This window comes from Pristiophorus japonicus, chromosome 4 (genome assembly GCF_044704955.1).
Source record: "Pristiophorus japonicus isolate sPriJap1 chromosome 4, sPriJap1.hap1, whole genome shotgun sequence".
Taxonomy (NCBI): Eukaryota; Metazoa; Chordata; class Chondrichthyes; family Pristiophoridae; genus Pristiophorus; species Pristiophorus japonicus.
The window spans coordinates 203,228,641-203,243,743 of record NC_091980.1 but is presented as its reverse complement, the minus strand read 5'-3'; the positions used below and the strand labels follow the sequence as shown (position 1 = coordinate 203,243,743).

The window sequence follows — 15,103 nt, the reverse complement described above, 5'->3', positions numbered from 1 at the left end:
TAAGTGACCCTGCAGGGCCATGTGGAACTCCGTTGGGCTGTTGTGGAACCCTTGAGGTAGATGGCTCCAGGTGTATTGCTGTCCCTGGATGGTAAAGGCAAACCATGGCTACACCTCCGGGGCCAACGGAATTGCCCAGAATCCGTTGGCCATATCAATAACGGAGAAGTACTTGTCTTCCAGCATCAAAGCCTGAAATATAGTGGAGGGGTCCGCTACCAACGGGGCTTTTTGGTCAATGCACTGGTTGGCCTTCCAGTAGTCCACCGTCATGCGCCAGGTGTCTTTACCCTTATGCACTGGCCACACGGGGCTGTTGGATGGGCTGTGGGTCTTAACTCGTACTCCTTGTTCTTCTAACTGCCGGATGATGGGTAATATTCCTTGGATTGATGTCGGGCTGATCGGGTACCGTTTGGTGCAAGGAGGTGGAGTCCCGGTGAAGGTAACCAGGTCCATTTTAAGCAAGCCACAGTCATGTTTGTCCTTGGCCCATATCGGATAGTCCCTTAGCTCTTCCCTCTGCAGGGATCGGATCGATCATGTGACTTGGCCGTCCTCAAAGTCCAGGGAGGAATCTTTTTTCGTCAAGATGTCCACCCCGAGTAGGGGCTGTCCCACCCAGACCGATGCGGCTACTTCATGTGGTCCCAGAACTAAACACATCGGCTGGGTTCGGTGGAGTATCAGCTTATGGCCTCCGACTCCATGTGCCACACGGGTTGTCCCGTCGAGGGGGAATTTATAATTTTCGGGCACGCACATCAATTCTGCCCGTGTCCAATAAACAATCAGTCTCTTGGTCGCCCACTCCCACACTGACATATAGTCCGCCCCTGCGTTGATGTATTAATGCTAACAGGGATCCTGCCGGGGAGGGGGTGGGCTCCACGAGTTTTTTGCACACTCCAGCAACTGCAGCTGATCGAAGGAAAGTTCTTTAAACCGTTCCATCACTAACCGCCTGTCAGCCTGTTTCTGGCCCATCCCTGAGCTTCCCTGGTTGTTCAGTTTCTTCGCTTGGCACGATCGGGCCCAATGTCCCTCTTTACCGCAATAGTGGCACTTTCCCGGCAGTCTTCCGGACATCTATCCCTCCCGTCCTTTGGTTTCCATCCAGTCTGCATTACTCGGACCGTTGAAGTTAAATCCCGATCTAACTGGCTACACCGGTCTACCAACTGCACGAAGGAGGTTCCCCGATCATCCCAATCTTCCAGGGTCGCCTCCACTAATTTAGATAGTTCTGGTTTCAACCCCGCCATAAAGGTAGCCTTCAAGGGTCGACTCTTTCGTCATCCATCTGCTCCGCATCTTGATGCAGACCCGAATGTTCCAGCCACGTAGACTTGAATCACTCCTCATACGCGAGTACCTCCTCTGTGCCTTTTTGCTGGCACACTGCAATCTTACTCCAATCTGTCCTTGCCAGCTCGTACTTTCTTAACCACCCTTTCACTTCCTCCCCAGGCTACGTCAATCCCCTGTCCAGTGTCTCCAAGTGCCTCTTTTACTGCCCTCTGGAGTTTACATGCCGATCGTCCCGGCACCATGACGGTCAGAATCTGGACTCCGTCCAAAGGATGGAGTGCGTAAATACTTCGTAGTCGATCTAATTGTTCCCAAGTTCTCGCCCTCCCCTTTTTCGGGTGTTGGGAGTTCTTTTGAACATTTATCTATTTTTTCGGGTTCCGCGTCTCGTTGTTTTTAGTAGGGCTAATATTGCTGTCGTCCGAGTCCTCGTCGGATGACGAGAAGCCCGAATCCGAAATCGACATCGCTACTCCCACCTGTTGCCTTTCCAGCTGTCGGTGTTCTTTCCCTACTTGTGCCAGACTTGGATAGAAGGCTTTGTACTCCAGACGCGGCCCCTGCGTTCTGGCTGCGACCGAATCTTTAATCTCACCCTTCGGTTTAGTTATCTCTTTCCCTTTCTTCTCTATTTCCGAATTTTTCTTGGTCACTTGTTCCCCAAGTGCCTTAATTTTATCATTAGCAGCTTTCAGATCCCGATCGAATTTGGACTGGGTCATGATTTCTTTTCTCTATCGAACTTAGCTCATGACGGCCAGGGACCAGCAGGTCCTTTCTTTATCTTTTATGCGCGTGGTTTTCCCCCATACGCTTTTTATATCGTCCAGGGTCCATTGACCCTTAGAGGTTCCGTACTTTTGTTCAATTTCAGCACATCTTTCGTAAATCAAACCGCTGTTCGATGTATTCCCCAAGGCTTTCTAACACTTCCTCATCCGTGATCTCTGGTGGGGCCAGCCCTCCTTTTTCGGTCGTGGGACAGTTTTTGTTTCCGCTTTCAGCCATTGTGCCGATTTAGAACCTTTAGTTACGGCGGGTGCGAGATGTGGACCTTAAGTCCGGGACAGGACCTTATGTTCTGTCGAGTGGAGAGCTCTCAGTTACGGGAGTCTCGACCCTAATACTACCCACAGACAGTTCTTTTAAAGATCGGGTGAATGACGCCTGCCGCGAAAGACTTCGGACGAGGACTTTATTTAAGAGGTGTCCTTACCCTCGTGTCGACGTGGGTCCGAGGGCCTCCCAGCGGCTGTCATTCAGCGATCTTGCCGACTACGCCAGAATGTAGGGTCTCCTATTCTTAGCAGTTGACGAGACTCAAGTCCGGTGGTAGCATCCAGGCAAACTTTATTGGCTCAGTTACATCTTGCAGTTACTAAGAATAAAGCGCACTCTACCGCGTATTACAGCTTCAGTTATAGTCGCGAACGTGGGGTTTTCCCATTCCCTGATTAACAGCAGGGGGGCCCCACTGGGGTCAGTTTGTCGACTCCGGACTGGCCGCTGGTTATGATCCAGCTGTCCATTGCAGATAGCTATCACCTTGTTCATGATATGATTACCACATCATGCCCCTTCCTCCTGCTGTTCACTGTTTCGCAGCATGTTCCTATTATCTGGTCGGAACATCGCTTAACCCTATGACTGTGCTTTGGTGCCAACCACGCTGCAACCTTTTCCATTGTTAGTGAACAACACAGCTACTCTATAATTATAAATTAATCAGGATCCCACAATACCCCTGTATTGCTGGACTAAATTAAACATAAACTTGATATTTAGATGTTAAATATGTTTATCCCACACAACTTATATCACAATTTGTGTAATCAATCCGTGTTTAATGTTAAAAATTAGTACCTTCTATTATATGGTCTAGGAATTCTACAGGTGTCGTGCATGACAGAATCTGGTACAGACATCACACAGCCTCTTGTTGAAAAATATTAGTCATAAATATTATAAATAAATCCCTGGTGAAAAAGATCTGAATCATTTTTTTCAGTCACGAAATACAAAAAGACTACACCGAAACACTACCATGTCATTTGCACATCACACACACCTTACCTGGGTAACATATTCGGCATTTATCTGAGATATAGTGGGTGCCACCATTTTCTTTCCTTGAGGTATAGGCTCCATTTTCTGATTAATCTGTTAGTGGTTTGAAAGTCAGAACTGGGAAAAAGATATACGCTATAAGAATTTGTTTTACCTTCAAATTAATTAAGAATCTTTAGCATACTACTGTCCTAGGTAAACAATAAAAGTTATTTTCCATTTTTGTTTTTCAGAACTCAGGGAATGATCAAGTTCATCACTTCGATATATAAACAAAATGTTTCAAGTTCAACTTTTTTCTGGCTGGCAGAATTTTACAAATACTGTTTGTAAAATTACTGTAAACATTTGGAAATATGCTTCAACTCATCTCTTATTAAAAAAAAAGTAATTGGGCAATACCACACAATGGTTTAGTTTGGAGAAATTAATTTCAGTTTTTAAAAATATGTATCTAATTTCTTTATGAATTTCACATTAGAAGTTGGCAATATGACTATTTACAGTGGATGGACCATTTCCAACCTGCTGCTGAAGGTCACAATTGTCATTTTAACTAACAGCGTACCCATTCACAATAGTTTAGTTCCTACGAGAATACTGAAGCAAACAACATTTTAGCAAAACATAACACCAGTGTACAAGTAAACAGTAGAAAGACAGACATTGCAGTCATCATCAGCATCATCATCATCATAGGCAGTCCCTCAGAATCAAGGAAGACTTGCTTCCACTCTAAAAATATGAGTCCTTAGGTGGCTGAACAGTCCAATACGAGAACCACTGCCCCTGTCACAGGTGGGACAGATAGACGTTGAGGAAAAGGTGGGTGGTACAGGTTTGCCGCACGCTCTTTCCGCTGCCTGCGCTTGATTTCTGAGACTCGAGGTGCTCAGCGCCCTCCCGGATGCACTTCCTCACTTAGGGCGGTCTTTGGCCAGGGATCCCAGGTGTCAGTGGGGATGTTGCACTTTATCAGGGAGGCTTTGAGGGTGTCTTTGTAACGTTTCCTCTGCCCACCTTTGGCTCGTTTGCCATGAAGGTCAGAGTAGAGCGCTTGCTTTGGGAGTCTCGTGCCTGGCATGCAAACAATGTAGCCTGCCCAGCAGAGCTGATCAAGTGTGGTCAGTGCTTCATAGAAACATAGAAAATAGGTGCAGGAGTAGGCCATTCGGCCCTTCGAGCCTGCACTGCCACTCAATGAGTTCATGGCTGAACATGCAACTTCAGTACCCCATTCCTGCTTTCTCACCATACCCCTTGATCTCCCTAGTAGTAAGGACTACATCTAACTCCTTTTTGAATATATTTAGTGAATTGGCCTCAACAACTTTCTGTGGTAGAGAATTCCACAGGTTCACCACTCTCTGGGTGAAGACGTTTCTCCTCATCTCGGTCCTAAATGGCTTACCCCTTATCCTTAGACTGTGACCCCTGGTTCTGGACTTCCCCAACATTGGGAACATTCTTTCTGCATCTAACCTGTCTAAATCCATCAGAATTTTAAATGTTTCTATGAGATCCCCTCTCATTCTTCTGAACTCCAGTGAATACAAGCCCAGTTGATCCAGTCTTTCTTGATATGTCAGTCCCACCATCCCGGGAATCAGTCTGGTGAACCTTTGCTGCACTCCCTCAATAGCAAGAATGTCCTTCCTCAAGTTAGGAGACTAAAACTGTACACAATACTCCAGGTGTGGCCTCACCAAGGCCCTGTACAACTGTGGTAACACCTCCCTGCCCCTGTACTCAAATCCCCTCGCTATGAAGGCCAACATGCCATTTGCTTTCTTAACCGCCTGCTGTACCTGCATGCCAACTTTCAATGACTGATGTACCATGACACCCAGGTCTCGTTGCACCTCCCCTTTTCCTAATCTGTCATCATTCAGATTATAGTCTGTCTCTCTGTTTTTACCACCAAAGTGGATAACCTCACATTTATCCACATTATACTTCATCTGCCATGCATTTGCCCACTCACCTAACCTATCCAAGTCTCTGCAGCCTCATAGCATCCTCCTCGCAGCTCACACTGCCACCCAACTTAGTGTCATCTGCAAATTTGGAGATACTGCATTTAATCCCCTCGTCTAAATCATTAATGTACAATGTAAACAGCTGGGGCCTCAGCACAGAACCTTGCGGTACCCCACTAGTCACTGCCTGCCATTCTGAAAAGTACCCATTCACTCCGACTCTTTGCTTCCTGTCTGCCAACCAGTTCTCAATCCACGTCAGCACACTACCCCCAATCCCATGTGCTTTAACTTTGCACATTAATTTCTTGTGTGGGACCTTGTCGAAAGCCTTCTGAAAGTTCAAATACACCACATCAACTGTTTCTCCCTTGTCCACTCTACTGGAAACATCCTCAAAAAATTCCAGAAGATTTGTCAAGCACGATTTCCCTTTCACAAATCCATGCTGACTTGGACCTATCATGTCACCTCTTTCCAAATGCGCTGCTATGATATCCTTAATAATTGATTCCATCATTTTACCCACTACCGATGTCAGGCTGACCGGCCGATAATTCCCTGTTTTCTCTCTCCCTCCTTTTTTAAAAAGTGGGGTTACATTGGCTACCCTCCACTCCATAGGAACTGATTCAGAGTCTATGGAATGTTGGAAAATGACTGTCAGTGCATCCGCTATTTCCAAGGCCACCTCCTTAAGTACTCTGGGATGCAGACCATCAGTCCCTGGGGATTTATCGACCTTCAATCCCATCAATTTCCCCAACACAATTTCCCGACTAATAAGGATTTCCCTCAGTTCCTCCTTCTTACTGGACCCTCTGACCCCTTTTATAACCGGAAAGTTGTTTGTGTCCTCCTTAGTGAATACCGAACCAAAGTACTTGTTCAATTGGTCTGCCACTTCATTGTTCCCCGTTATGACTTCCCCTGATTCTGACTGCAGGCGACCTACGTTTGTCTTTACTAACCTTTTTCTCTTTACATATCTATGGAAGCTTTTGCAGTCCGTTTTAATGTTCCCTGCAAGCTTCCTCTCGTACTCTATTTTCCCTGCTCTAATCAAACCCTTTCTCCTCCTCTGCTGAGTTCTAAATTTCTCCCAGTCCCCGGGTTCGTTGCTATTTCTGGCCAATTTGTATGCCACTTCCTTGGCTTTAATACTATCCCTTGATAGCCACGGTTGAGCCACCTTCCCTTTTTTATTTTTACGCCAGACAGGGATGTACAATTGTTGTAGTTCATCCATGTGGTCTCTAAATGTCTGCCATTGCCCATCCACTGTCAACCCCTTAAGTATCATTCGCCAATCTATCCTAGCCAATTCATGCCTCATACCTTCAAAGTTACCCTTCTTTAAGTTCTGGACCATGGTCTCTGAATTAACTCTTTCATTCTCCATCCTAATGTAGAATTCCACCATATTATGGTCACTCTTCCCCAAGGGGCCTCGCACAACGAGATTGCTAATTAATCCTCTCTCATTACACAACACCCAGTCTAAGATGGCCTCCCCCCTAGTTGGTTCCTCGACATATCGGTCTAGAAAACCATCCCTTATGCACTCCAGAAAATCCTCCTCCACCGTATTGCTTCCAGTTTGGTTAGCCCAATCTATATGCATATTAAAGTCACCCATGATAACTGCTGCACCTTTATTGCATGCACCCCTAATTTCCTGTTTGATACCCTCCCCAACATCACTACTACTGTTTGGAGGTCTGTACACAACTCCCACTAACGTTTTTTGCCCTTTGCTGTTCTGCAGCTCTACCCATATAGATTCCAAATCAATGCTGGCTTGGTCGAGGACGCTAATATTGGTGCATCTGTTCTCCCAGGGGATTTGTAGGATCTTGTGGAGACATCGTTGGTGGTATTTCTCCAGCGACTTGAGATGTCTACTGTACATGGTCCATATCTCTGAACCATACAGGAGGGCGGGTATTACTACATCCCTGTAATCGCACTGGAGGCGGTGTTGAATCTCGTCGTCAATGTCTGCTCTTGTTGATAAGAGGATCCCGAGGTATGGGAAATGGTCCACGTTGTCCAGGGCGGGGCCATGGACTTTGAGGGGGCAGTACTGAGTAGCATGGACAGGCTGGTGGAGGACCTTTTTCTTACAGATGTTTAACGTAAGGCCATGCTTCACCTCACAGTCAACAAGCTCCCCGCTGAAGTGGAACTAAACTACAGACCCAGTGGGAATCTGTTCAACCTTCGTCGTCTCCAGGCTAGGTTCAAGAGCACCCCAACCTCTGTCATCGAACTACAGTACGCGGACGACGCCTGCATCTGCGCACATACAGAGGCTGAACTCCAAGTCATAGTCAACGTATTTACCGAGGCGTACGAAAGCATGGGCCTTATGCTTACATTGCAATATATTCACAAGAAAGGATATTTAAAAACAGGAAATGTTAAATATCTGCAAACAATCTTTCCCAAATCATGTAGCATGGCCATGAAAAAAGGGTCCGACTGCAATAAATAAATAAGAATTCATTCATATTTATATTGCCTTCTGACTCCCAACAAAATATTGTTTTATAGATCAGCTTAATTTTATGGATGTGTTTTAGCAAACAGATCAGTACACAAGTGTCTGAGTCCATAAATATTGCATTCCCCATTTAAGTTTAATGCACTATACTGTTTACACTCCATTTAAACGCTTAGCTTTTGCAACATAAGACTCTAGAAATTAGAGGCATTTGAGAAATAATTGTGCACTTACATAACTATAAAAGCTTCGTGAGGAGATACCAGTCAATAAAGGTGAGTTTTTACATTAGGTATAGGTGCCACAACTATTCAACAACAACAACTGGTGTGTGTATATATACACAATGCACCTTTAACCTAGTGAAACTTCCCAAGGTACTTCACAGGAGTATTATGAGATTTTTAAAAATTGACACCGAACCGTAGAAGTAGAAACTAGCACAGTTGGTCAACGAGGTAGGTTTTATGGAGCGTCTTGAAGGGGTAAAGAGGCCGAGAGGTTTAGGCAGGGAGTTCCCGAGCTTAGGGCCGAGGCAACAGATGGCACGGCCACCAATGGTGGAATGATTATTATCAGAATTGCTCAAGAGGGCAGAATTAGAGGAGCGCAGACATCTCTGGAGGGGGGGGGGGGGGGGAAGCAGGACGGTTGTGGGGCTGGAGGAGATGAGAGAGATAGGGAGAGGCAAGGCCATGGAGGAATTTCAAAATGAGGATGAGAATTTTGAAATCGAGGCGTTGCTTAACCGGAAGCCAATGTAGGTCAGCGAGTACAAGGGTGATGTATGAGCGGGACATGGTGCGAATTAGGACACGGGCAACAGAGTTTTGGATCACCTTGAGTTTATGTAGGGTAGAATGTGGGAGGCCAGCCAGGAGTGCGTTGAAATAATCAAGTCTAGAGGTAACAAAGGCATGAATGAGGGCTTTGGCAGCGGATAAGCTGAGGCAAGGGTGGAAAATGAGTGAAGTTACAGAGGTGGAAATAGGCGGTTTTAGTTATGCTGCAAATACGTGGTCAAAAGCTCATTTCACGGTCAAATATGACACCAAGGTTGCTACCAGACAGAAATGTGGATCAGCCTCAGACCGATGTTGGGGAGAGGGATGGTGTCTGTGGCTAGGGATCTGCATTTGTGGTGAGGACCGATATTCAATTAGAGAAAATTTCTGCTCATCTAGAACTGGATGTCAAGCAGTCTGACAATTTAGAGACCATGGAGGGGTGGAGGGAAGTGGTAGTGAGGTAGAGTTGGGCGTCATCGCAACACATCTGGAAACTGACGATGTGTTTTCGGATGATATCGCCAAGGGGCAACATGTCGAAGAGAAATCGGGGACCAAGGATCGATCCTTGGAGGACACCAGAGGTAACGATGTGGGGGTGGGAAGAGAAGCCATTGCAGATAATTCTCTGGCTATGAATAATTGGTAAGAATGGAACCAGACAAGTGCAGTCCCACCCAGCTGGACGATGGTGGAGAGGCGTTGGAGAAGGATAGTGAGGTCAACCGTGTCTAAGGCTGCAGACAAGTTAAGTAGGATGAGAAGGAATAGTTTGCCTTTGTCACAGTCACAAAGGATGTCATTTGTGACTTTGATGAGACACGTTTTGGTATTGTGGCAGGCACAGAATCCAGATTGGAGGGATTCAAACATGGAATTGCGGGAAAGATGGGCACGGATTTGGGAGGTGACAACACATTCAAGAACTTTGCAGAGGAAAGGGAGGTTGGAGATGGGGCGGTAGTTTGAAAGGACGGAGGGGTCGAGGATTGTGTTTTTTTGAGGAGAGGGTTGATGACGGCAGATTTGAGGGAGGGGGGGACAGTACCCGAGGAGAGAGAACGTTTAACAATCTCAGCTAACTTGGGAGTCAGAAAAGGAAGTTGGGTGGTTAGCAATTTGGTGGGAATAGGGCCAAGGGAGCAGGAAGTGGGTCTCATGGACAGGATGAGCTCGGAAAGGTTATGAGGGGAGATCGGAAAGAAACTGGAGAAAGATGTGAGGTCAGGGGTGGGGCAGGGGGGATCCTTAGATGAAGTTTGGAAAGTGGGCGAGAGGAAAGAAGGGAAGAGGCAGAGGCGGCCGAATGGATGGTGTCATTCTTAGAGACAAAGAAGTCCATGAGCTCCTCACACTTAATTGTCGGAGGTGAGGCTGGAGACTGGGGAGAGGGGTTTAAAAAGACAGTTAGCAGTGGAGAATAGAAGCCGGGGTTTATCTTTACATTCCAGAATGATTCTGGAATAGTGAACAATTTTGGCAGACGAGAGCACGACCCGATAGTGCTTTATATAGTCCAGCCAGATCTGGTGGTGAATAGCTAAACCAGTTGTCCGCCATATTCGTTCAAGTCTACGTCCCTTGAACTTCAGGGAGCGAAGATCAGGGCTTTACCAGGGTGAACAGCAAGGGTGAGAGAGAGTAATTGTTTTAATAGGTACTAGGGCATCAAAGGTGGTGGTGAGGGTGAGATTGAGCAGATTAGTAGTTGCAGAAATGTTATGGTGAATGGAGGGCCAAAGGCTGGACAGTTGGAAGTTATAAGTGCAGTTGTAAGAGAGTCAGGAGATTTTTTTCCAGGGGCAGACACAGGAGGTAGGGTTGGGGTTGGGGTGTTGGAAGGGGGATATGGGTGGAGAGCAATACGAGGAAGTGGTCAGAGATGGCCTTATCGCCAATTGACACGAAGGGAGTAGCGAGGCCATGAGAGACGGCAAGGTCAAAGGGGTGGCTGTAAATATGGGTTTGGGAGTTTACATGGAGGGAGAGATTAAGGGACGATAGGAGGCTAGTGAACTCAGAGGAGAGAGAGCGCATGATGAATTGAGATGGAAGTTGAAATCACCGAGGATAAGTAGTCGTTCGGTGCAGAGGCAGAGAAAGGAAAGTTGTGAAGAAATATCGGTAATATTTTTATGGTACTTGGGTGACTGGTAGAGAATGAGAATTTTAAATGAGAGGTGAGAGGGGTGGAATAGGGTGAGATGCTCAAAGGAGGAGAATGTGCTAGAGTCGGGGGACAGACCAAGGTATGATTTGCTGATGAGAGCCACACCACCACCTCGGCAGTCTGAGTGGGGTAAGTGGTGGAAGGTATAGCCAGACAGGGAGACCTCATTGCCCTTTAACCAGGTTTCCTTCAGCACCATAATGTCGATGCCATCATCCACCAAGCTCATGGATGCTAAGTGCCTTGTTCACAAGCGAACGGACGTTCTGAAGTTTTCCTTTAGTTTACAATTCAATCTCAACATCAGCGACTATCTTGCAACAATGGCCCAGATTTCACCGCTGACCTTGAAGAAAATCCTAACATGATTAGGCAGAGTCAACATGGTTTTATGAAAGGGAAATCATATTTGACAAATTTATGAGAGGTTTTTGAGGATGCAACTAGCAGGGTAGATAAAGGGGAACCAGTGGATGTAGTATATTTGGAGTTCCAAAAGGCATTCGATATGGTGCCACATAAGATTATTACACAAGATAAGGGCTCATGGGATTGGAAGTATTGGCATGGATCGAGGATTGGTTAACGGACAGAAAAGAGAGTAGGGATAAACGGGTTTTTTTCAGGTTGGCAGGCAGTAACTAGTAGGGTACCACAAGGATCAGTGCTAGAGCCTCAGCTATTTACAATCTATATTAATGACCTAGATGAAGGGACTGAGTGTAATATATCCAAGTTTGCCGACAACACAAAGCTAGGTGGGATGGTAAGCTGTGAGGAGAACACAAAACGTCTGCAAAGGGATAAAGATAGACTAAGTGAGTGGGCAGTAAGATGGCAGATGGAGTATAATGTAGGGAAATGAGAGATTATTCACTTTGGTAGGAAGATTAGAAAAACAGAATATTTTTTAAATGGTGAGAAACTTTTAAATGTTGGTGTTCAGAAATATTTGGGTGTCCTTTTGCAAGAAACACAGAAAGCTAGTATGCAGGTATAGCAAGCAATAAAGGAGGCAAATGGCATGTTGTCCTTTATTGCAAGAGGGTTGGAGTATAAGAGTAAGGAAGTCTTGCTACAATTGTACAGGGCCTTGGTGAGACCACACCTAGAATACTGTGCACAGTTTTTCTTTCTTATTTAAGGAAAGCAATACTTGCCTTGGAGGCAGTGCAACAGAGGTTCACTGGATTGATTCCTGGGATGAGAGGGCTATCTTATGATGAGAGATTGTGTAGAATGGGCCTATACTCTCTGGAGTTTAGAAGAATGAGAGGTGATCTCATTGAAACATACAAGATTCTGATGGGGATTGACAGGGTAGATGCTGAGAGGTTGTTTCCTCCCTGGCTGGAGTGTACAGAACTAGGGGGCAGTCTCAGGATAAAGGGTAGGCCATTTAAGGCAGAAATGAGGAGGAATTTCTTCACTCAGAGGATTGTGAATCGTTGGAATTCTCTGCCCCAGAGAGCTGTGGATGCTGAGTCTCTGAATATATTCAAGGCTGAGATAGATAGATTTTGGAGTCGAGGGGAATCAAGTGATATGGAGATCAGGCGGGAAAGTGGAATTGAGGTCAATGATCAGCCATACATCATCATAGGCAGACCCTCGGAATCGAGGAAGACTTGCTTCCACTCTTAATGAGTCGTTAGATTGCTGAACAGTCCAATACGAGAACCACAGTCCCTGTCACAAGTGGGACAGATAGTCGTTGAGGGGAGGGGAAGGGAAGGGAAGAGCCATGATCTTATTGAATGGTGGAGCAAGCTCGAGGGGCTATATAGCCTGCTCCTGCTCCTATTTCCTATGTTCTTAAGAAAGCTGCCTACAAAGATCTAGCAATCTCTGTGGCACGTTAATTTAAATTAGGTGCCAAGTTTAGGGGATCTTCAATGTCCAGCAACCGTGACATCATCAAGCTGGCTAAGCAGCCAATCACACTGAAGAATTCTCACAGACAGCAAACCAAGAAGTAAAATGCACTGATTAGCCTTCATTTAAAAAAAAATCATTTTACCAAGACCAAAATAAAGATTGGGGCATACACATTGGGATTAAGGTAGAAGCTGAAATATCCTAAGCAAACTTAAAAAAATTGTATTAAAAACCATTCAATTTTTATCATAATGGAAAAAACTGATATTCCACAAATATAAAATTAGTTTTTCTGGGCTGGAATAGAAACACAGAAAATAGGTGCAGGAGGAGGCCATTCGGCCCTTCGAGCCTGCGCCACCATTCAATATCATGGTTGTTCAGTAGCAATGCTCCTTGTAATTTTTTGGGTGGCCGCAGTTTTTCTAGTTAAAGGCTTTCAAGCTAGCTACATGGGACCTCTGGGGAGCTGCGTGGGCCTACGAACATTGGTTATGTCTCAGTCCGCCGTTAAAACCCAGACGCACCTCACTGAACAAGGCTTAACTTTTTCAGGGGTTTTTAATCGCGATATTAGAGCGTAAAAGCTCAAGTTCTTGTCAGTTCGGTGATTTCAATTGATTGTGCGCTGCAAAGTGGAGGAGCAGAGAATGAGCGACAGCAAGTTCTGAATTTAGGCGTTTAACTGCGCATGTGGGGACGCCCGAAGTTGCTGTCAGTTTCACAATTGTATTGACGCCGAACGCTGACAGTTTCGCCGTCATTACAACCGCAAATTCCGGATCCATGTGTTTCAAAATCAGTGGTAACAAAGTTACATCACAGCCTCACCACTTACATATGAAACTACAGTAACAAAACAATGCCTACCCCACACAAAAACTGCCCCTTTAATCCTCAAGACTGTGTTATTCAGACATGTAACTGTACTTTTAAAACCACTTTCAGCAGACTAAAACATTGATACTGTAGGGAACCGCTGTCACAACTGTAGAAACCTAAAATACAACCTTCCCCAATACTTGGTGTTGATGGGGATAGGAACAATCCCTGTGGTTCAAAAACCATAAACAAATGTTTGTCACTCACTTTTACACGAGGCTCTATTAAAAAAAAAACATTTGATGTGATTTACTGAATTATTTTGTGCATCTTCCAACTGGATTAAAGTCAACCTTGCAGATTACAGGGAGCTTTCACCTTCTGCGAAACTGCAGGACAGAGACAGCGAAAACTGAACAGACACAACGGAGGGGAGAGAAGCGAAGGAGAAGCGGAGAAGCGAAGGAGCCCCCCGCCGCCTCCGGCCCGGCCCAGAACCATCATTCTCAGCCATTCTGGCGGGCGATGCGAGTTTCACAAACCGCTGAACTTTAACAGGACCCCGGGGCCCTGTGAATAGGCTCAGCCTCCGCACATGAACAGAGAGACTGAATAACTCGCGGCGTTGCCCCGGCCTCAGTCACTCACCTCCAGCCCGTCCGCCCTCCCGCCTCACTCCACAGCAACCAGATACTTCCGCTCCGCCTGCTCAACCCGGCCCCGCACAACAACGACCCAAACACTCAGTTCCTACCCAAAAGGGGGCAACAACTCTTCAGTGTAAACTGGACCCACAGGGTCAATAGGTGCCCGCTTGATGAATTCACAAAATTAACTGCTTTATAAATGAATTTGTCATGCAATACACGCTGCAGTACGTGCTTGCATGTTAAAGTGTTTATCCTACTTTTCAGCCTCTGTTCTGTCTTGAGAACACAAAATCTAGACTGACTCTCCAGTGTAGTGTCAGAGGTGCTGTCTTTCAGATGAGACCAAGGTCCCGTCTGCTCTCTCAGGTGGATGTAAACGAACCCTTGTCACCATTTCGAAGAAGAGTAGTGGAGTTATCCCCGGTGTCCTGGCAAATATTTATCTCTCAATCAACATTACTAAAAAAATCTACTTATCTGGTCATATTGCAGTTTGTGGGAGCTTGCTGTGTGCAAATTGGTTGCTGTGTTTCCTACATTGCAACAGAGACTACACTTCAAAAGTGCTTAATTGGCTGTAAAGCATTTGGGATATCCTGAGGTCATGAAAAATGCGATATAAATGTAAGTCTTTCTTCAATTAATAGTCACTTATGAGGGACGTTATCAAATGCGTTCTGGAAGTTCAGGTCAACATTACAAGTTTCCGCCGATTGTGCTGGTTCAGGAAGCCTCTTCAAATTGCACTCATTTTCTTACATTACAACAGGGACTACACTCCAAAAGTACTTCATTGACTGTTAAGCGTTTTGAGACATACAGTGGTCATGAAAGGCGCTAGTAACTGGTGGGGTGCCACAGGGATCAGTGCTGGGACCCCAACTATTTACAATCTATATTAACGACTTGGAAGAAGGGACTGAGTGTAACAT

General features: G+C 45.7%; 1 protein-coding gene across 5 annotated transcripts in view; it reads right to left on the bottom strand.

Annotated features, from left to right (window-relative positions):
• The window catches only part of aqr (aquarius intron-binding spliceosomal factor), a 109,991-nt gene extending 95,750 nt beyond the window's left edge, over positions 1-14,241 (bottom strand). The window contains exons 1-2 of one of the 5 annotated variants that reach the window (XM_070879002.1): positions 14,170-14,241; positions 3,385-3,495 (exon numbers count right to left, since the gene is read on the bottom strand). In XM_070879002.1, coding sequence (XP_070735103.1) covers positions 3,385-3,459 — 75 coding nt within the window. In that variant the 5' untranslated portion in view covers positions 3,460-3,495; positions 14,170-14,241. Of the gene's footprint in view, positions 1-3,384; positions 3,496-13,788; positions 13,870-13,899; positions 14,121-14,169 lie in introns of those variants that run through there. The other 4 variants (XM_070879006.1, XM_070879003.1, XM_070879005.1 and 1 more) reach the window with 4 other exon arrangements.
• Positions 14,242-15,103: the final 862 nt, after the last annotated feature.